General features: G+C 38.6%; 4 protein-coding genes across 7 annotated transcripts; all 4 read right to left on the bottom strand.

The window, feature by feature from the left end:
- Nucleotides 1-262: 262 nt before the first annotated feature.
- LOC18009288 (histone acetyltransferase HAC1) lies at nucleotides 263-8456 on the bottom strand. 4 transcript variants are annotated; one of them, XM_024155773.1, is made up of 18 exons: nucleotides 8128-8456; nucleotides 7608-7948; nucleotides 7285-7399; nucleotides 6873-7134; nucleotides 6332-6787; nucleotides 6070-6212; nucleotides 4366-5955; nucleotides 3843-4139; nucleotides 3456-3734; nucleotides 3173-3301; nucleotides 2859-3059; nucleotides 2614-2756; nucleotides 2215-2527; nucleotides 1990-2129; nucleotides 1804-1882; nucleotides 1325-1717; nucleotides 998-1215; nucleotides 263-885 (listed from the first exon to the last, which is right to left on the bottom strand). In XM_024155773.1, exons 2-18 carry the CDS (start codon nucleotides 7808-7810, stop codon nucleotides 771-773), a joined length of 5076 nt encoding a protein of 1691 aa, XP_024011541.1. In that variant the 5' UTR covers nucleotides 7811-7948; nucleotides 8128-8456; the 3' UTR covers nucleotides 263-770. The 4 variants fall into 4 exon arrangements, with proteins under 4 accessions (XP_024011541.1, XP_006389932.1, XP_024011546.1 ...); XM_006389870.2 differs by having other exon boundaries at nucleotides 7608-7945; XM_024155778.1 differs by having other exon boundaries at nucleotides 8178-8456.
- A 289-nt stretch (nucleotides 8457-8745) lies between these two features.
- On the bottom strand, nucleotides 8746-11050 carry LOC18009315 (NADH dehydrogenase [ubiquinone] iron-sulfur protein 8-A, mitochondrial). The gene is made up of 8 exons (XM_006389869.2): nucleotides 10880-11050; nucleotides 10330-10408; nucleotides 10150-10203; nucleotides 9943-10034; nucleotides 9748-9861; nucleotides 9322-9389; nucleotides 9123-9234; nucleotides 8746-9040 (listed from the first exon to the last, which is right to left on the bottom strand). The coding sequence occupies exons 1-8, from the start codon at nucleotides 10931-10933 to the stop codon at nucleotides 8945-8947; spliced, it is 669 nt and encodes a 222-aa protein (XP_006389931.1). The 5' UTR covers nucleotides 10934-11050; the 3' UTR covers nucleotides 8746-8944.
- A 1-nt stretch (nucleotide 11051) lies between these two features.
- Nucleotides 11052-14620, bottom strand: LOC18008038. Its single transcript, XM_006389868.2, has 12 exons — nucleotides 13977-14620; nucleotides 13758-13887; nucleotides 13561-13666; nucleotides 13257-13380; nucleotides 13066-13131; nucleotides 12768-12806; nucleotides 12588-12668; nucleotides 12449-12496; nucleotides 12183-12233; nucleotides 11996-12064; nucleotides 11609-11854; nucleotides 11052-11514 (listed from the first exon to the last, which is right to left on the bottom strand). The coding sequence occupies exons 1-12, from the start codon at nucleotides 14130-14132 to the stop codon at nucleotides 11272-11274; spliced, it is 1359 nt and encodes a 452-aa protein (XP_006389930.1). The 5' UTR covers nucleotides 14133-14620; the 3' UTR covers nucleotides 11052-11271.
- A 248-nt stretch (nucleotides 14621-14868) lies between these two features.
- On the bottom strand, nucleotides 14869-18436 carry LOC18008138. Its single transcript, XM_006389867.2, has 9 exons — nucleotides 17375-18436; nucleotides 16991-17120; nucleotides 16335-16837; nucleotides 16176-16256; nucleotides 15967-16071; nucleotides 15773-15886; nucleotides 15594-15677; nucleotides 15427-15498; nucleotides 14869-15347 (listed from the first exon to the last, which is right to left on the bottom strand). The coding sequence occupies exons 1-9, from the start codon at nucleotides 17693-17695 to the stop codon at nucleotides 15075-15077; spliced, it is 1683 nt and encodes a 560-aa protein (XP_006389929.1). The 5' UTR covers nucleotides 17696-18436; the 3' UTR covers nucleotides 14869-15074.
- Nucleotides 18437-20074: the final 1638 nt, after the last annotated feature.

The following is a 20074-nucleotide window of genomic DNA, read 5'->3' as shown; positions in this document are numbered from 1 at the left end:
GAATCTTTCGAAGTTACTCATAATGGTTCAAATGAGAATAGCATTTCACTCTCACTCCACTTTTTTTTTTTTTTTTTTTTTTCATTTCTAATAGTTAAAAATGTATTAAGATATTCGTAATGCAGATGCTCTACTAACAATTATATATAATTATCTTGCTTTGAAAGCAAAGACTAAATTATTATGACTAAAAAGTTTGTGAATACAATTTCATCAAAATAGAAAAACAAAAAAACAAAAAAACAAAAACATAACACAAAAGAGTGGAAGAGAGTCTCTAAAAGACTCTTACTATGATTGCAAGGAACACGTTAACGTACTGTATATGTTACACTCTTGCCATTTCCAAATCAGAAATGGCAATTTACAAAAATACAATAAATTACCCAAAAAAAAGAAAAATAAAACAAGTAATGAAAGTCTGTGTGTGCGTGTGTACTATGTATAGAATCAAAAGATCACCCAGCCAAACCACTACTGACCTTGAAATTCAAGACTCTGTCATCTCTTTGCACAAGACTGACTTTGCTCTTCCTCTTTAATCTTCTTTTTCTGAAAGTCAAAGTCACACTCTGGGTTTTGACCTCGCATGTTAAATACGAATCTAAGCTAATTTCACCATTAGTCTCTCTCTAACTGCCTGCTCTTCTTTCTTCTTCTTCTTCAAAAGAAGAATGATCAAGGTGGAGTAAAGTGGAATTGGCTCTCTATCTTTGTTACCTTCGAGAAAAGGAACTTCGATTTGATCTTTCCAAATGTACAAATTATGATCAACCTGAGCTCCCAGCGACTTCCGCAGCTCTTTGTCTCATCATTTCCATCACAGCTGCTCTGCGCCGTGAATCTGATTGCTGCTGTAATCTTCTCAGATGCTCCTTCAGGTCTCTGAATATAGCGAGAGAGAGAGAGAGGTTCACAATGATCATCAACACAAAATCACATGGGCCAAATCATTTCTGATATCTAAATGAAAAGAATCATCATAACGATCGTTTACCTGCAACGAGGTACATGGCACTCGGATTCCTTGCAGGCCCGAGCGTGGAGTTGCAGAAGATACCACATTTTCTTGCATAGAACACAACCTCCCGAAGCACGTACTTTGCATTGTATCCCGTGTCGGAATAGTCCCTTCACTTTCCGGCAATTGGGATATTGACATTGTGGGGAACGACATTGTGATGCATGTACCAGGAGATCGAGCATTTTCCTAAGCTGCAAATCCAGAAGAGGAAAAAAAAAAGAATGTTTGAATTTGCATAGAAATTTCACGATCAAGAGAGAAGCACCACCATTTTTAGTAAGGAACAGTAGAAGAATATACCTGCAAGACTCGCAATTGCCTTGCTTCTTTGTTTTGAGCATTTTGATCAGCTAAAGATGGATGATTAGTCAACTTGTGAGGATGATTGACTCCACCATCTCTACTGTAACAGGCATTGCACACATCGTAGTCTGGACATACTTCACAGCGCCAGCCTTGACCAGTTTCAATGTCAAGATGACACGCATTGCAGGTTGTGACAAAGGCAGGAGCGGTTGGGTTATGTAGATGATACAGGACCATCATCGACGAATGTTTTGCCCGCCTCAACGTGTCATACTGATAATGGTTCCCTTGACAAAGACTCAGGAACGCTTGCCTTGTGTCGAAAAACTCGCTTTCGAGTATCTCATCTTTGTCCCTCGTATCTGTCGGAATATCAGTAATCTCAACCTGCAAAGTCAATACCACCAACATTCATAAAACCGATCAGAGACAAAGCTAAATGACACTATCCTCAACAAGCAAATGCAACTCACGGGATACAACGCATGTTTATCCTTAAAATTAACAGGATGCCTTTCCCTGTCTTCACGTCTCTGCTCAGCCTCATAACACCTGAAAGGCAGAATAGCATTTTACTAATCAGTAAAATTCTTCTGTGTAATACAGCAAAGAAAATATTTATTCAATCAAAGAGCAGAATAGAAAGGATAAATTCTTACTTATCACAAATCTGAAAGTGTTTGCACTGACTGCAGACCCAACGGTTTCCAGATACCATCAGTATACAGCAATGTGTGCAAGAAGGTTGCAAGTGGACCATGATAAAGTCCTCCTTCATTGGGTGAATGGTCTCACCAAGCTGAAAAAAACACAGGTGAATATAAGTAACAAGAACAACAAAAACAAACAAAAAAGGTAGTAGATCCATAGAAAGAACATATCACTTTATGCATTAGCAGCAGATCCTTGGATGCATTCCCAGATAGATCAGTCTGCCCAGAAGCTTTTAGAGCCCTTTTTGTAATTGTTTTCTTGAGCATTCCTTTCTTATTGCCCTTTCTGCCATCTTCTTCTTGACTCATTTGGTATATAAGATCCTCTGCTGCACCTGGCCAGTAGTCACCATCGAAATATGGGAGCCTAGCTGCCGTAACTTTAGCTTTACATTCACCAGTTTGCATAAAAAAATGGTCATATAGATTTATAGTTTCTGCAACAATGCCCTCCTTTGAAGCTTTTTTCAACATTGCTAAGTACCTGCGAAGAACAACAAGAGCATTTGGATTATGCAAATGAATTAAAAAAGCTTATGAATTTTATCCCAAAAAGGTAACTGAACTGACCACTCTCGTAGTTTATCAGATTTTGGCGTCTTCTGTATTTCTGGATGACAATATAAGATATAGTCCTCCCCCTTCAGCGGCGGACAAGCCCATATGTAGCAGCTCGTGAAACCACGCAACTTGCAGTATTCTAGGTAACCGATCTAAACACAGGATCAAATCATACCCTCAATCCTCCATACAGTCTAGAAAGAGAAAACACAGATATTGGTTAATAACAAAGATTTCATAAGTCCAGGACTTACCAGAATTTCGTGGTAAACGAAAGTGCGCAGAGCTTCCCCATTATAAGACCTCACCTCGGGTCTAAAGTACTTTACAGAATCCAAATACGAGAGATAAACTCGGCGTTGATTAGGAAATGCGCATTCGGAACCAAATTCTTGGACGTACATCCCAAATAAGCATACTTCTACACCTTCAATCTTTTGGAACAACAGCACTACCTGGTAAAATAAAATGGCGTGGACAGTGAGAAAAATACTTCAAGAGAGGAACCGAGAAAAAGTAATGAATAGATGCACAAAATACAACAACAATGAGCCTTGATCATTCTTACCTTGGACTTGTAAGCAAATTCTGTTGGGTAATTGTCCTCTCGAAAAATTTCAAGAAATCGGGATTTGACTTCCAGCTTCTTGTCAACAGATGAAACAACTCTAATCACAAGAGACTCGGCAGTAGGAATCTGCCAGTATGGAATCAAAGAAAAGACCATATTAGCTTCCATCTACTGTGTCCAACAAATAATCACTAAGGCAAACAAATAGAAAAACATGAGCTTGCAGATGCGAAAACACATGAAAGACGTAAAACCTTGACAAACTCCACCACTAGATTACCTCATCAAAACTTTTTCCTTGCGCCCTGGCTCTCTCTGTTCTTTCCTGCTTCAGCCTCTTAAACAACCGCTGCTCTATATGGTCACTGAGAATTGTTCTCGGTAGGTCTTTAGCTCCAAGAACAGCACTCTGAGGTAAAGGCTTCCTCTTACTTTGCTCCACTTCCGCTATAAAGCAATACGGGCAGGTATACTCAGCTTGCCCTCCGTCATTCCTTCGCCCATTAAATAAAGCACAAATCTGATGCTGCCAGGCCTCACATTTATCACATTGGACCCACTGCAAATTATCATAGATAGAAACAGATTACAGAATGTACTCAGAAAAGCCATACAAAAACGGGAGACAAACACACAAAAAAAAGCTACAGAGTGGATAGTCGTTTACCCATTCTTCAGTTTCTTCATCATTTTTCTTTTTCTCGAGTCTCGCCTTAGGTATCGGCGTCCCTTCGGCGAGTATAGTATCCCCACGGGATTCATTATAACATGGAATACAAAAGTAATGACGAGTGTCACCAGCTCCTACAGTGTAATACATAGCATTTCTCTTGATGCGGGCACCACACGGGGTACAATAAATAGGTGGTGGCTCAAAGGTAAGCTTCTCCACTGCACATAGTTGGCAGGAATTCTCACTCATTGAATGCTCCATAGCCTGATTCTTTTCTGCTTTGGCTTTACTCTGCAAGCACATAAAGACAACAAATTCATCATTAATTAATATCATTTGCGATAGATATGGAAAAAGGTGCTTCACGGAATAGCTCAATCAAGCTTCCATTAATCGCGGATGAATCCTCTCGAACATACAACAAGGGCAAACTAATCAAACTAGCCGTATAAAAAGATATTACTACTAACTAATCATGTTATTGTGTAAACATCAAAAGTTAAAAAAAATCACAAACCTGGCCAACCCACTGACGGAGACCACGGATATGTTCTCTCACTTGCTCAGGAGTGAACAATTCAGTTAATGAAACACCCTTTATCTCTGGCTTTCCAGGTTTTTGTGTAGGTTCACCAGACACTGCAACATTTTCTTTCTTAAGTGTCTCAGGTTCTTTCTCCATTTTGTTATTCGCTTGGCGAGGTGAGGCATCAGACAAATCTTGTTTAACAGGTTCACTGATAGGCCTTTGCTTGGGGATACTTTCAGAAATTCCAATTTTTGTCTCTTTGAAACCGGATCGTGCCTGGACAGAAACTTCAGAAACCTCAGCTTTCACTTCAAAATATTTTGAAGGTGCACGTACATCATTGTGCCTATGATCTTTTCTTTCAGCGTACTGAGATGATTGTGCTTCTGTTACCGAAACAACTGAGCTTTTACAACTTTCCGTCTCAACATCTGCAGGTTGAGAAGACTGCTCTACCTTCAACCGTTTTAATGAAGGTTGCAAATGATTTGATATATCAGCACCAGGCGAAGCACAAGACATTGCTCCAGCAGAGGTCTGTACTGCATCATTTGATATTCCAGCTCCATTCACTGACCTCGCTGCACCGCTTTCAGTTTTTAAACGAGCTAGGGACCGTGCATTTGCCTGTTGCTGTAAGAAGGCCTTCACAGGAATACAGACAGGGCAGTTAGATTCTTTACAATTTCGATTGTGATTAATCAATGTCTTTGTGTGGCGGCAACGAGGATATGAACATTGAGGAGCATCACAACTATCCATGTGCTTCCATAGCTTCTGAACTGTTACGCAATTTCGATCGGGACACTTCCCTTCAGGCGCTTTGCAGTTGCGAGCATGACGTAGAAACAGGAGCCATTTCTGTTGATTTTTGAATCTTGGATCTGGGTTTCCGTTTCCATATCTACAAGTGGTACCTGTAGGATTTTGAGGATTAAGGGATTCTGATGTAGATGAGATACCTATAATAGACCCTCCAGACATATTATTAGGCTGAGCGTCATCCGTTCCTGACATTCTTTGACGAAAATCCTCCTGAATGTGCCGTTCGTTCGGCATACTATTAGAAATTTGAGTATGTTCTTGTGACTGAGATTGCCATTGACCACGGAGACCAGATTCTGATTTCACTCCAACAGAGAGGTTGCTAAAACTGTTAATAGAGTCTGAAGCCATATTCTGTGGTTGCAACATCTGCTGTATCTGTTGGCTATTTTGAGGAACTGATGTACACATATCATTCTGATTTGTGGCAGGGAGAATCTGAGAACCTGCATGACGGTCATCTGCATTGTTCTGGTATTGATTCTGAAACTGAGAAAGCTGAAATTGCTCAGGAGTCTGGGAGTGGATAGACTCGCTAGGATTCTCCATTCCAGGTTCATGTTTAACATGTGTAACCATGTCAGACGCCACATGATTTTGCCCAAAAGCATCATGACCTATAAATCTCTGTTGTTGCTGGCTCTGCTGCTTCAACTGTCGTTGTTGAAGAAACTGCTGCTGCTGGTGGTGAAATTGATTGGGTTGTTGCTGAAACCGATTAGGCTGTTGCTGACACTGCTGCTGCTGATGTGACTGCGAAAAAAAGTGTACAGAAATAATTACATTCTGTATCTCCAATTGACAAATTGATTGATGTTACACTGGTGCACCTTGTTGAATGCAAATTGAATTCCACTGAGTACTTACCTGAGAAGAGCTAGTCCTAGACACAGACTGAAAACTAGTTGTACTGGTATTCTGAGTATTTGTCATCATCCCAACAGATGTTACAGCACCGTACAGATTTCCAGATCCGAAAGGGTCAGAATTGTTTGTGCCATATCCTTCACCTGAAAGGTAAATACCATAAAAAAATTATACATATATTCTGATGGACAAGCACCCAAAAGAAATTACAATGCATATGAAACTAGACAAGAAGAAAAAGGAGGGAAAATAAAAAGGTTACCCTGCATTCCTGTACGCTGTAGGTTATCATAAGCCTGCTGCGAATTTCTGGTACCTAAATCTACACTTTTTGCATTCATCCCAACACCACCATTTATAGAGCTGTTAGACATTTTTTGTTGCATGCCAGGTCTAAGGCTAACACCAATTTGACTTCCATGGCTATGCAACATACGACTGTTTTGGCCACCAATGTCCTGCCTCAGTTGTTGTTGCTGCTGCTGAGGCTGAGATACCATCATGGGCACAGCAGAAAATCCACCACTATTGTTGGAAGCTTCAACACTCAAATAAGACTGCCCATTGTTGTTGTTGTTATTATTAGTACTGCTGTTGACAAATCCAGGGGTAGGCATCATCTGGCCAGTATTTCTTTGTGAGCTCATGGATGCCATGTTCCCTCCAGAACCAAGACCAAAGTTATTCGATGAATGTTGGTATCCATTAGACAGGTTTCCTGCAAACAAAAGAATTAAAGGTGTTCAGAAAAACTATGAGCAGAGAGATTTCTGGATATCTTATATACGCTATGATGAAAGAACCTCCGAGCATGCCACCAGAATTTAGCAGGTTTCCAGTGTTCATAGTAGTAGTTGTGATGTTATTACTTCCAGCCATTGTAGCGTCACCAGAGGATGTAATCATCAGATTTGGATTCCCCCCACTATGTTGTAATCCTGGAGTGGGTATCATTGTTCCAACCGAAGAAGAATTAGCATGTCGTTGATTGTAGTTATTCATCTGTCTGCCTTTGATTAGACTTGCCAGCCGAGGTTCAAGGGTAGACTGATTCAAGTAATCTTCCTGCAGTTCAAATTGTAATAGCCACACGTTAGAAAGGAAAAAATTCTTTAAGTTCTAGGACATTAGAAAACAAGCTGGATCTAGTGGCAACCTGTAAAATACCAGTTTTAGCGTATTATTTTCTTAAGCACATGAATTTTGCAAGAATACCTTATTGTTAGCAATTTTAAACAGCCCTTCCTCTAAGCGTCTAGCAACATCCATATACTTTGCCTTTGATGCATCATCAGCTGGAGAAGGTTGTTTTTGCTGTAAGATGTTGAAACTGAAAGAACAAAAAAAATAGCCAAAAGTTTAAGGATTTAATTAACTCGGAGAGAGACAAAACAATCCCAAATAAATAATAGAGCAAAAAATCAAAATGACACGACTGCAATCCAAACTCTTTAAGAAAAGAAACACCAAACAAAAACGCGGTATAACAAGAAGAAGCAAATACAACTGCAAATGGTGGGAAGAATCCAAAAGCTTACATCTTGATTCGCATGCCCTGCCGAAGTTTCAAGAGCTCATTGTCAATGGGAGAGACACGTGAAGGACCTAAACCAGCACCAGCAGGAGCAGCACCACCATTAACTAAATTCTGCATTTGGGAGTTTCCATTCTGCTGGGACATGGTCCCTTGGTTCGGAACCTGCCCAGACATCTGTCCCGACATGTGAGCCTGAACATTCATGTTACCTCTTCAGTCTTCTTCGCCTTGTTCTAGTTCTTCTCGTAACTAACAGTAACAAGCACTGCATAACTCTCCTCTCCTCCAGAAGTTACAGTAACCAAAATTCATCTCCTGATTAGCTCCTTTTGGTATGTCCTGCTAAACAACTTTGTGAAATCAGGAGAGCTGAAACTGACACAATCGATCACTGAGATAAGGTACAGAAGCTGGTAAAAGGAGGAAATGCTAAGCAATTAAACCCCAAGTAGCAAACTTCACTGAAGAATATGTCAAAATTAAAAAAAAAAAAGAAAAACCCTAAAAATTCACCCCCTAACCTTTTGAATTGATACACAAAGGAGCAATCTTGCGCAGCAAAGAGCAGTACCCGGAGAGAAATTCGCGGACACCAAGCGGTTGCTAGTGATTTACGATGATCGACTGTGCGAAACGAAACAAAGTCGGTGAACAGCCGATGCGGCACGTGTGAACTCAATCAAAGCAAGGTTAGATATTAAGATCAAGCAGGTAGACCAATCCCAGCAAGAAAATGGAAATATGAAAACGAATGAAGACTGTTTTTCCCAAATCGGGGGATCTTTCTGGGCTCAGAGTTCGTCGAATTGGGGATTTTTTGTAGGACTCGCTCGATTTGGGGATTTTGATTTTTTTTCTTTCCTTTCTAAGGATTCGTTGTTTTTCTAAAATAGTAAGAATATAGGACACATTATTTAAATATTAGTTTTGATGTCTGAATACGATAATTGGCGCAACCAATAGGCAAAAAACGAAAATTTCGCGCAGCAAAATGTTAGATCGGACAATTTGGGATAAACTATGCATATGTTCCTGTCCGTCCGATCAAAGCTTTTCTTGATTTACAAATTCACCCTTGTAGTTTATCCGTTTTCAGTCTTTGACCAGATACTGTATGCTCTTCTTCCAAAACCGATAAGTCAAACACTAAACCAGAATTCATGAACTGAAAGTCAAACTCAGGTCGATACAAACAAACAATTCAGTTACACCAGCACAAAGCTGGAATACAAAGGGAAGAGTTTTCAAGAGCATAAGATCTCATCTTTATTTCTAACAGAAACAATGAAAAAGTTTTCCCGGGATATAACTTGAAGCACAGACTGTTGTAGAATGCTTTCAACGGTAGAGACTCTCTGATTTCAGATTCTCAGCAATCTCTGTTTCCCATCGATCTCCATTCTCAAGAAGCTTTTCTTTGTCATACAGAAGTTCCTATGAAAGGGAACATAACAGAAGTTTTCAATATGCATATGCCACAAAACTATTCGGTCAAGAAAACATGTGATAAACAGACCTCGTGTGTCTCCGTTGCGAATTCAAAGTTAGGTCCTTCGACGATTGCATCAACGGGGCAAGCTTCTTGGCAGAAACCACAGTAAATGCATTTTGTCATGTCGATGTCATACCTGTAGAGCTCTAGATCATTAATACACCATGAAATGGTATAAACGAAAGCATATGGTTAGTAATTTAAAAGTAAAGGGAATCGTGACCTAGTGGTTCTGCGGCTTCCATCTTCCCGCTCCTCTGCTTCTATTGTGATTGCTTGAGCTGGACATACCTGATGATATAGACACGTATGTAAGAAATTATTCCATAGCCATCTAAGATACTATATCATCTTCACACATTAAACAGATAATTGTAGATATCGGCATTTCATCAGAACTCTAGCCACTTCAACAGTAAGTATTACTAATGCTCGAATAATTCTCCTAATAACTAAGATGGATTCCATAGGCATCAGCTTATGATCCTGAGATTTGGGCCATATCAGCAGAACCGGGTTTCCACGGCATGATGGGTTCACAATCTTGTTAAATCAATGCAAAGGCACTCATCGCCCTGAGAGGCCTTACAAGGGCTATAAATACAGAGAGAACATTGAATTAAGCGTTAGCATAGATCTCAAAACTCACAGCTTCACAGAGTTTGCAGGCAATGCACCGTTCTTCCCCAGTAGGATATCGTCGAAGAGCATGTTCACCACGGAAGCGAGGGCTCAGTGGGCCCTTCTCAAATGGATAATTGATCTGCAAATACACGATAGAGCTTCAGAATCATACAGATTTCTTTCAATCTAAGTTTTTAGGACTGGGAAAGATGTCACTCACAGTAACTTTGGGATCAAAGAAGTACTTGAGGGTCAACGACAAACCACGGACCATTTCAGTGAGAAATAGGGTGTTTATACTCCGTTCAAAGACTGCAAAAATGCAAAATATCAGGATTCCCTAATACTTAGGGAAGTAAACGGCGAGGAAATAAGTATGAGAAGAGAAGAGAAAAAAACAAGTTTCTAGATCATATAGCTAGCTTACCAGTATTCCAGTCCTTGGAGATTTCCTTAGCAAGTTGCTGCTCTTCTTCATCATCTGAATATTACAGAGGCAAGCACACAAATCATTTACCGACACATAAAAACGGTAAAGTCCATAATGAAGATGTTGCCCATCGATAAACACCAATCTCCATAGAAAGAGGTAAGTCAGAAAATAAACCTTTCTTGGTGCCATAAGAAATACCACGGGACTGCAGTCCAGAAAGATGAGATCCCTGCAAAGTTTGTCCTGAAAAAACCTATCGATGAAGAGAGGTAATAAGAGAGGTATCCAAAACATACACACCATAAGGAAGCGAATGAAAGGATTCAAAGTTCACAAGAAAAAAAGCTCTCAATCACAGGTAAATAGTAACCCAGTGTCTCTTCGAACGAACCATAAGAAAAAACGAAGCCCTCAAGATTCGATCAATCTCCCTACATAAGTCATCAATCAGCCAGATAAAAAAATTCACTGCCTCACAATCCGTTCTCACTCTACAATCTATGAAATAAGAAAATCACACAAAAACTTCGCTCTAAATCAGTCAGTATCGTTCCAGTTACGGTTGCATACAACCCCGAATCTCATCGACACAAAACGAAATACAGAGAGTGAATAAAATCTCCTTTAATTCCCGAAACTCCAAGAGACATTCCGCATTTCTGTGCATCCAAACAACTCCAAGTAAACGACACAAAACGGAGAAATATAAGAGCGAGATCCATACGAGATGTCGAGCACGGAGAGTATTCAGTGACCTGCGAGCCAACATCGAAGCCATTGATAGAGCACCCTAAGATCGATTTAGGGTCCTTCCTTCTTCACAGCGATTGACGAGAGATATATGAAAAAAAAAACAAAAAAAAAATTCCTCCGATTGAAATCAGTAAAGAGCCCTAAAATCCAATTTTGTCACGAATTTAATATATTATTACAATTCAGTCCCTCGCACAAGTATCCATTGGTTTACTGAACCACCGATATAACCGGATTATTCCATTAAAATCAGAAAGGAATAGAGTTACTAAAAAAAATTTCTGTATAGAGAGAACAGTTATTGAATACACTTGCTCATCACCATTGGTGATGGAATTTTCTTTACATAGGAAAGAAAGATTTTCAATTGAAGTTGGTAGATGGGTGATTTGGTGCAATGTAGAAAGAGTTTCCGCAGTTAATGTGAGATTGCATCAAAGGATTCCATCTATCGAATATAATCCGGCCTCCACGCCCAATCCTCCCTTGAAACCGACTTGGAGGCTGGCCGGAAGATGAATCCGGTGCCGGAGGAACGATGCCAGCAGCTGCCAGTTTATCGGGAACCAACGGTTTTGTGAACAGCATGACTGGTTCATTAGGATCCTAAGCATGTCAACAAAACCATTACATGTTGTATTAATCATATAGCAACTAGAGAGAGAGAGAGAGAGGGAGAGAGAGAAGGATAGGTTTTAACCAGTCTGTGAAGCCATCCGTGATGCAAGTGTCGTCTTCTAACTTCTTGTTTGATGCCTCCGGGTTGAGATGTTGAGTTGGTGAAACGAGGGTTAGGGATAAGAGAAGAAGGCCTTGTGCGTACACGGGTGCTAGTGTGGTCATCTGAGTCCATGAACTCATCGTCGCTTGACCCAAATTTGTAATATGTTGTAGCTGGTGGAAATCCAGGCAGAGCCAAGCTATCTTCCAAGAGCTCTGTTTCATGCTGCAAAAAACCAGATCAAACCTCAAAGCTCGACTAAGCATCAAAAACATTCACCAAAAAGGCAATTAGAAAGAGAAAAAAGGTAACATTTTTATAACAAAAGAGCTTGCTTTAGAGGAAGTAGCATTATTAATTATGTACCCTGTATTGGAGTTGGATTCTCTGAAGGCTAACTTCGCCATCCATAACATCCCTCTTCTTTTCTTCTCTCTACAAAATGGATAACATCATCGAATTAGTGACTTTGGAGGATGCAACCCACTTGGTTAAGATATGAAATCAAGTTACATACAAGTCATATAACTCTTAAAACTGTCATAAAGAACACCTTAATAAGGGCCTCCAGAATGGTCTTTGCTTGGTCAAGATTGCGTCTAACCTGAATAATATCATATATATTCCCACAAGAGGTAACTTGTATTCAGAATCCAACAGATAAAAAAATTCATAAAAGAGCCCTAACAGATAGTATTTAACAGCCCAGAAAGATACTAAAAGAAGGCATCGTAAAGGCGAACAGCTAACTGCTCAGATTTCACGAAATTAAGACTGGTCCGAGCAAGAAACGTAAAGATATGCAGGTGCCTCGCTTACCTGTCGAAGCTTTTCAAATGACTGCACATTGTTTTCTCTCCTCTGCATCTATATTAGAAGTAAAGCCTTATCAAGTTTTTTTCTTTCTCAAGTTGGATTTAAATCATAAACAAAAAAAAGTATCACGATGATAGCCTACCCTTCTTGTGTGGAGTCTATGAGCTTTCTCCCTCGGCCTAAACACATTGTAGGGATTGGTGTCATTGACCGGTGGAGGAGGCTGTTCCAAACAAAGATGCAAAGCTTTACTTAAATATTCGAAGTAAGATCTCTTCCAACACGGGTCTTGATTGTTTCAACCGTAATTAATGGTACATACCTGTAAACGCCGCAATATAGGCTTCTGCCATCTTTTGCGCTAAATTTACATACAAAAATGAAATATATGCATTAGTCTTACAAGCCAATTGTGCTCCAGATGTTTAACTGGCTAGTAGCAGTGCTCTCATCACAAGATTTATACATGTGCTTCAAGAACTCAAAGATATGTCAAACAAGGTTTATCTCAAGCCGTCAAGAAAGGTTTTTTTTTAAGTATCAACAACCTGTGCAACACAATGTTTATGTCCAGAAAACTCATAATAATCGAAAGATGCCACATAAGGTTCATCTCAAACCTTGTCTTTCCAGTAGTTGAAGATAGCCTGGAAGACACCATAATTAATGGACAATGATTGCAGCGCCTGTAATAAGATGACAACAAGAATAATTTAAATGTCATGTGCTGCTTCTGTATGAGCATATGCATCAAGAACAAGAGATATGATAATCCAAAAGACTATGAAACACAGTTAAAGTAATGGTTTACCTCAACAGCAGCATCAAGCTGCAAAAGCACAGGAATTGGAGAACCAAGGGTTGGTGTAATAACTCCTGCTCTTTCCCGTGTCTTGTGATCCAACACCTCTAGCTTAAAAATAATGCTCTCAAGCCTGTTTAAGACAATTTAACACGTTTACGTTTATGAATGATTCTTCTTTCGGTATCTACTCGAGTAAGGTTTGGTTTATGCACTTTTAGCAGAATCCGATTAAACTGTGTATATAGAGCAAACTGATCCATCTAAAATGAGAACAGTATACAAAATATGATAGTCGGATTGGTTACTTTACATTTCAGGTGAAAGATCCTTGTTATCATCCTTATCAAACTCATAAAGCCAATCATCATCCTCATTGTCAAGATCATACTCCACAAATTCTCCAAGCTCAGACCGAGCTGCACAAAAAGAAACAGACTTATAGTCTCCATGTACCAAATAAAGCACCTTCATCGCAAGAAAACAAAATCAAATCAGAGGTATTGGTACCTCCTCTGGCACGTAGATAAGAAGCAGGTTGACCAAAAGTTGGGGAATAATCCCTTTCATATGTATCCACAACAACAAATTGAGGTGTTGGTATTTCTGAAGCCAGTTTCTTGCTTGGTACTGGATGCACCTGACAATATAGCCAAATGCAATAGAAAAGATTTTACACCTAACAATGGTGAAATGAAGCTTGAAGTTAGCAGAGAGTTCGGAATTCACCTCATTGTCAACCTCTACAGAAGCTATACGCAGCAACTGAGAATTTCTAGTGGTGGAAGTTTGTGTCTCGTCATCTTCAAAGTCTTTAAACGATTTTAAGATTGGAAGCTTCTTGTGAATGTCCAATGGCCGTGGCCGGAAAGAGAGCCTACTCATTTCACCTTCTTTCCCACAATTCTACTTACAAGTTTATATATATATATATAGAGAGAGAGAGAGAGAAAGAAAGAGAGAGAGAGAAGTATCTGTATATGGTATATATATCTGTTGCTCCAATAGGACAGGAAGAAGCAAAATCTGTAATATTCAAAAATCTCAAAGAGTCCTATGACTTGAAAAGCGTTTACACAAGAAAACGGAACAAAGACAACGAAATTAAATAGGTTTCAAACAAAACAGTAAGGAAATCAAACCCAGATTTTAGGGTTAGCGTTTTTGTTTTGAATCTGGATGGGACGAGAAAAAAAAATTCACATTCAATACTCGAAATTTCCAAACCTCTCCCTCATCGTCGTACAATCCCAGTTACTAGGGGTTTTTCTTCTTCCTCTGCCGGGCAAAATTGCGGCGGTGACGAAAAAGGAAAACTCTTCCGTGATTAACCCAGAAGGTCAAAATCGAAGAAGAAAGATAAGCTTTTTAAGAGAAAACTTAAAAAAGAAAAAAAAAATTAATGGAGGTCGACGTTTTTGATTCGTCAATAACATACAAGGAGGGAAAACTTTAGCAAATACGGGTTCGATTTCTAAAAGTTTATCAACATACTTAAAAGGGAAAATATTTCTTTAAACAAAAAAAAAAAAAACTTTGTAAACCCTTAGTAAAATCTTTAATATTTCTCCTTTTTGAGCTTCATCTCGTCAAATGAACAGCCTTTAAATGTACACCTTCATTTCTGTGGAATACAAACAACTTCTTTAATTTTTTTCTGAAGTAGTTTACAACAGTGAAAACAAAGTAGACAAAATCAAGAGCTTCTATTTACAGAGAAAGGCCCCAAAAAACTGCTCTTCTCTTCAGACTTCAGGGCTTTGCATTCACATGCTGTGAATCCAGTTTTCCAGTTCTAGAATCCGTGGTGAGCTATGGAAGTTTGAATCAAGTGGATGTTCTTCGCCATTGTTTCTTGCTTTTCATCTGGCTTAACTTGAAAGGGCTCCAGCTTTTTCTGCGCTTTGAGGATTCACAAAAGAGACCAGAAGCAAGAGCTTGTTGAAGCCATAGCTCAAACTCTTCTTCATCCTCATCCATCATCTCCACATCTAAATCCCAAGGGAACCTACTCGAGTTTGATCTCTGTGTTGTCTTTTCTAACCCAACCATGTTCACATGAAAGCTTGGCCTATGCGTGTTTGGTCTACACGCCATTCCCTATTTGATCAAACATCATAACATGTTAAATGTTATCTCAATCATCTACATTCAGGTAATCCACGGTAAGAGAACCGACCTGACATATGGCCCATTCTGAGACGTCAAAGATTTTGCTTTCCGCACAAACAAAAGCACGCGGTATTTCAATCTTCAAGGACAGGAAAATTTATAAACTAGTTGAGTTGAGGATAACTAAATCAAAACTAGATTCATCATTACGAGCAACAAAGTTTTTTTCTTTACCTTATGTGCCCTCTCGAAGGGTAATGTCCCTTTGAGTTCGACCCACCCATCTCCATCTTTCGCTTGATGATATTGACCACAATCCTACATTTAACAGATTAGAGTTTAAAATGACAAGAACGCAAGAAGATCATGCTTTTTGACTTCAGAGTTCCTGAGTTGGTTGGATTAATCATCACCTGGCACCATCTCGCTTTTGCCTTAGTCCTATTGGTGCACACCCATATGTGTGAATTACCACATTTTGTACAGTGTATCCGCCTCGACTCTTCTGAACGATAATCAGGACCACTCTGCAAATAAATCAAGAAATGAAACACGAAACCACACGCCAAAAGTTATGACAGAGAGGCAAAAAGAAAAGTAAACAAACCTGATGCGAAGAAGCATGAGATGTCTGACAAACACTCCTGGTCCTAGATTCTTCTTTTCGTAATTGCTCATCGTAGTCTCTCTTCTTTACAAAATCAGAAAGAACCTGAGAAACCAACAAACTTCAACACTTACATGTCTATATATCGACAAATACCAAGAACATAAACATCACAATTACCAATTCAAGATTATACGCTATCCAATTACCTCGTAAGCACATTGAAGTTTCTTGAATGATTCACTTGCCAAAGGACTTCCCCTATTTTTATCGGGGTGAACCAACATTGCCTAGAACAAAGCACACACACTTCATAAACCTTTCGAGAAGTTGCATAGACTTATTCAGCATTGGAAACAAGATCAAACCTTCTTTCTATACTCTTTCTTAAGCACTGCGGCATCGATTTTTTTATGCCGAGGGAACCCCAATGCTTCATAATGATTCAAACTTTTCAGTATTCTCTTCATTTCATCAGCTGAACTTGTTTCTATTTTGACTACCTTAACACTAGAAATCTCCTTCACGCTATTAACAACAGTTGTAGGAGCAGTTGGTTCAGCAGAGGACTTATTCTCATGAACCTTTTTCTCGGTTTCTTCTTCAACGGGAACTGAAGGATACTCAAATTCTCTTGAATAGTCTTCTTCTATGATTGTCTCTTCGTGTTTCTTTGGTTCCTCGGGTTGTGGTTTTTCACTCAGATTATCACACCATTGAAGTAGGCAATTTAATATATCGTTGGACAAGAAAGCAAGATTCATTGAGAGCAGAACACCAAGCCATCCAAGTCTGACTTTGACACAGTACATCGCATATAATGCCGCCATTAGAACCACCAGACGGGCGTGATTTAAGGAGAATAAATAGCCTGAATCAAACAAAACGAAAGAAATTAATACCATATATATATAGTGTAGATCAAGCATAAAAATTGACCAATGACCAGAAAGACAACCCAGCAAACTGTAATCTGTTTGGAACAGTGAAAGCACAACTGATAAGGGAAAAATTGAGAACTTGCCTCCGACCATAAACAATGTTCCAGTGATCCAAAAGTTTGCATACATCCATAAAATCAAAATACCAAATAGTCCTACAATAAAGAGCCCAGGAGTGCAACCCAAGTTCAGAACAACAGCAGCAGCGGCTCCCTGCAATGGTAAATTCAAAACAATAGATGAAAACCCAACTCTATCAACCAGATCTCCAATCTAATGTACACTTCAAATAAAAATCTTGAAACAATTAGCGGGGAATAGCATCTAAGATCAAGAATTATAGCCTCTCTGCATTTTTACATCTTAGATTAAAAGTTTCGGTATCAGTTTGGGGAGTGGAACACAGTCTTATTTCAAGATCTAAAATCCAGAATTAAAGAAATCAGAAAAAAATCTAAAGACAATACCATACTGAGGAGAACATAAAGCAAGCAAGATAAGGAAGTCAGGCTGAGGAAGCAACTCCACATTATCAGAAGCAAAGCAGCTGATCCCAATTTGGCGCTGCAACGGAAACCCCTCAAAATGCAATCTTTCCAATAAACAATTGACAGACGAAGGAAGCCTAATAGCTTTCCACATCCACTACACACCAATGGCCAGTGACGCTCCACGAGCTCTCCTATCTTCTCCCCAAAACATCGAATCGCAGAACAAGCATTCGAGCACATATGTTTCTGAGATTGCATCCATTTCCAACCTTGTTTAACCAACCCAATATCCTCCATCGCTCAAATCCAACAACAAGAGGATGAAATTGCCGAAAAGCCCACCACTTTAATCCTTAGCTCAGGCTCGCGTTAACTCACAAAGACTTTAATTTGGGGTCAGAAACGGAGATTGAATACTGTGAGAACAGAACCAGAGAGACTCATCTCTCGACGAAACTAGCTTCTCCACCATGGCTTTGATCTTAAGGGAAGATCACAATAACTAACTTAATTATTGAACAGATTTGGCGCATAAACTTCACAGAGAAGATATACAAACAAACACAGTAGCAAGAAGAAAATCCGGTCACGCTTATTCGTTCAACGCAAATCCCTTCACATGCAAGTTTCTCCAAAACAACAGATTAAAGCAAAGCTCCGCAATATCTGAAACAAACAAACAAAAAGAGGAATCTTTTCTTTCACCCTTTTTTAGCAAAACAAGTCTTTGCTTCATTCAAAGACATTCCCTAAATTACCCATCAAGGTCCCACTTTTAAAAACCGATCCTCTGATCGGATCCGAGAAAATCTCACTAATCATAGTAATTTTCCGGCGAATAAATAGCTTCGTCGGAGAATCACCACCACCGACAAGTATACAAAGAGAGAGAGTGTGATAAACAAAAGTAAAGAAAATGGGTTTTAGCTAAAGTAGATTGGAGGGGGGCACTGTAATATTAAAGCTCCAGGAACCCTAAAAAGAGCTCGTGAAAAAGCGAAAAAACAAAACTTGAAAAAGTTTCAAAAGGTTCTTCGAAGAGAGAGAGACGACAAAGTTTCGCGTATATAGAGAGAGGATACAATCCATAGAGAAGAAGGCGAGGTTAAGTCGTTAATTATTAATTAGTGTTGGTTTTTGGCGTATTAATTAGACTTAGTTTTGTTAAATAGACATACTTACTGGAGTAGTATAATACTATGGGTCCCACTTTACTTCCAAGAGTGTGAAATCTCCTGCGGCTGCTTGTACAATAATAAAGCTAAAAACGGGCTTGGTTGAGCCCGGTTCAGTCCTTTAAATATTGAATACGGAATACTTGAGTCCGGTTAAATCCTGGAATGTTAAAAACCAAGTAATGGATTTAATCGAACGGAATCTTTCATATTATTTTACGAAAAAAGACCTGAAATAATGTAACTCTATTCATTGCTAATAAATCGAGATAAGGGATTGAAATTTCTGATAAACGCGAGTATTGCTTTATATAATGCTCTAAGTTTGAAGATTAATTTAAATATCGGTTTGGGTACTATCGATTAAATAAGAACAAGTTATATACTCCTTCCTGCTCAATTCTTCCATTGGCATTATTGATATATATCGGTAAAATATCATTGTGGAATTTGCTTTAATTAGGTTTTGGAATTTTGAACATGTGATTTTCTTGTTCTTTAAAGTTGTTTTCAATATATTGTTTACTTTCATTTGACATCATTTAGCTAAGCATGTTCTATTATCTGTATTCATAGTGTCGTGTGCTTATATTTTTGGGATTTTGTGAGTACAATCAAGATACTAAATTAGTATAACTATAAAATTATTCTTCTGTCCATATGCTTTTTTGTTTTGTTTTTGAACATCTTCTGTACATATATGCAATAAAACATACATCTAGCTTTACTTACGGTTTAATTGTATGTGTATCATTATGTTATATACTCTAGCAAGATGAGTTTATCTCAATCAATTAGTGATCGGAAATGTGTATATTTATATTCACGAAGAGTTCAATGTTTTATAATAAAAAAAAAGATCATTTGACTAATAAGTTACAACAACTTACATAGTAATTAGAAAACAAATCATTTATTTGTTGGGTCCACTGGAACTGGAACCAGTCCCAGAAAAAAAAGATATTGTATTTAAACTGTGGTGGGTGATATTTTAGATTGATTATACGAAATCGGTCGCTTGTAAGTTGTAACCTTACTCACTCTCATTTAACATTAATAGTTTTGTATTTTTTTTGTCTTTCTTCACGACTTAGACGTGTAGCTAACATATCGATTGATCAACCAATAGTTTTTAACTTAAACGACTTTGATTTGTATTATATTTTTAAAAGTACCACTCAAGTTGATAGTTTTCTAATGACTTTAGTAGAAGAATACGCAGAGAAGAACAAAAGAGAATAACAAACGTAATCTTGAAAAAACTAAAAACAAAAAAAAACTATATACAAAAAACATTGACCAAGTTCTTGTGTTCAAATTATATAGCTCCACATAATTATTTATATTGGTAAATATGAGTAGAAGTTTAGAACCAGTTTGCTGTTAAGACTTTTTTTTTTTTTTAGAAAAGGCTTGCTGTTAAGACTTTTTAAAATCAAGACAATGGTCAACCTTGTTGATGCTTCCAGTAATGGAGAAGACATAATTAAAAGGAGCACTA

The sequence above is a fragment of the Eutrema salsugineum genome, unplaced genomic scaffold, assembly GCF_000478725.1.
Source record: "Eutrema salsugineum unplaced genomic scaffold, Eutsalg1_0 scaffold_9, whole genome shotgun sequence".
Taxonomy (NCBI): Eukaryota; Viridiplantae; Streptophyta; class Magnoliopsida; order Brassicales; family Brassicaceae; genus Eutrema; species Eutrema salsugineum.
Note: the sequence above shows the minus strand (reverse complement) of the source record. Positions and strands in the feature narration are given on the sequence as shown.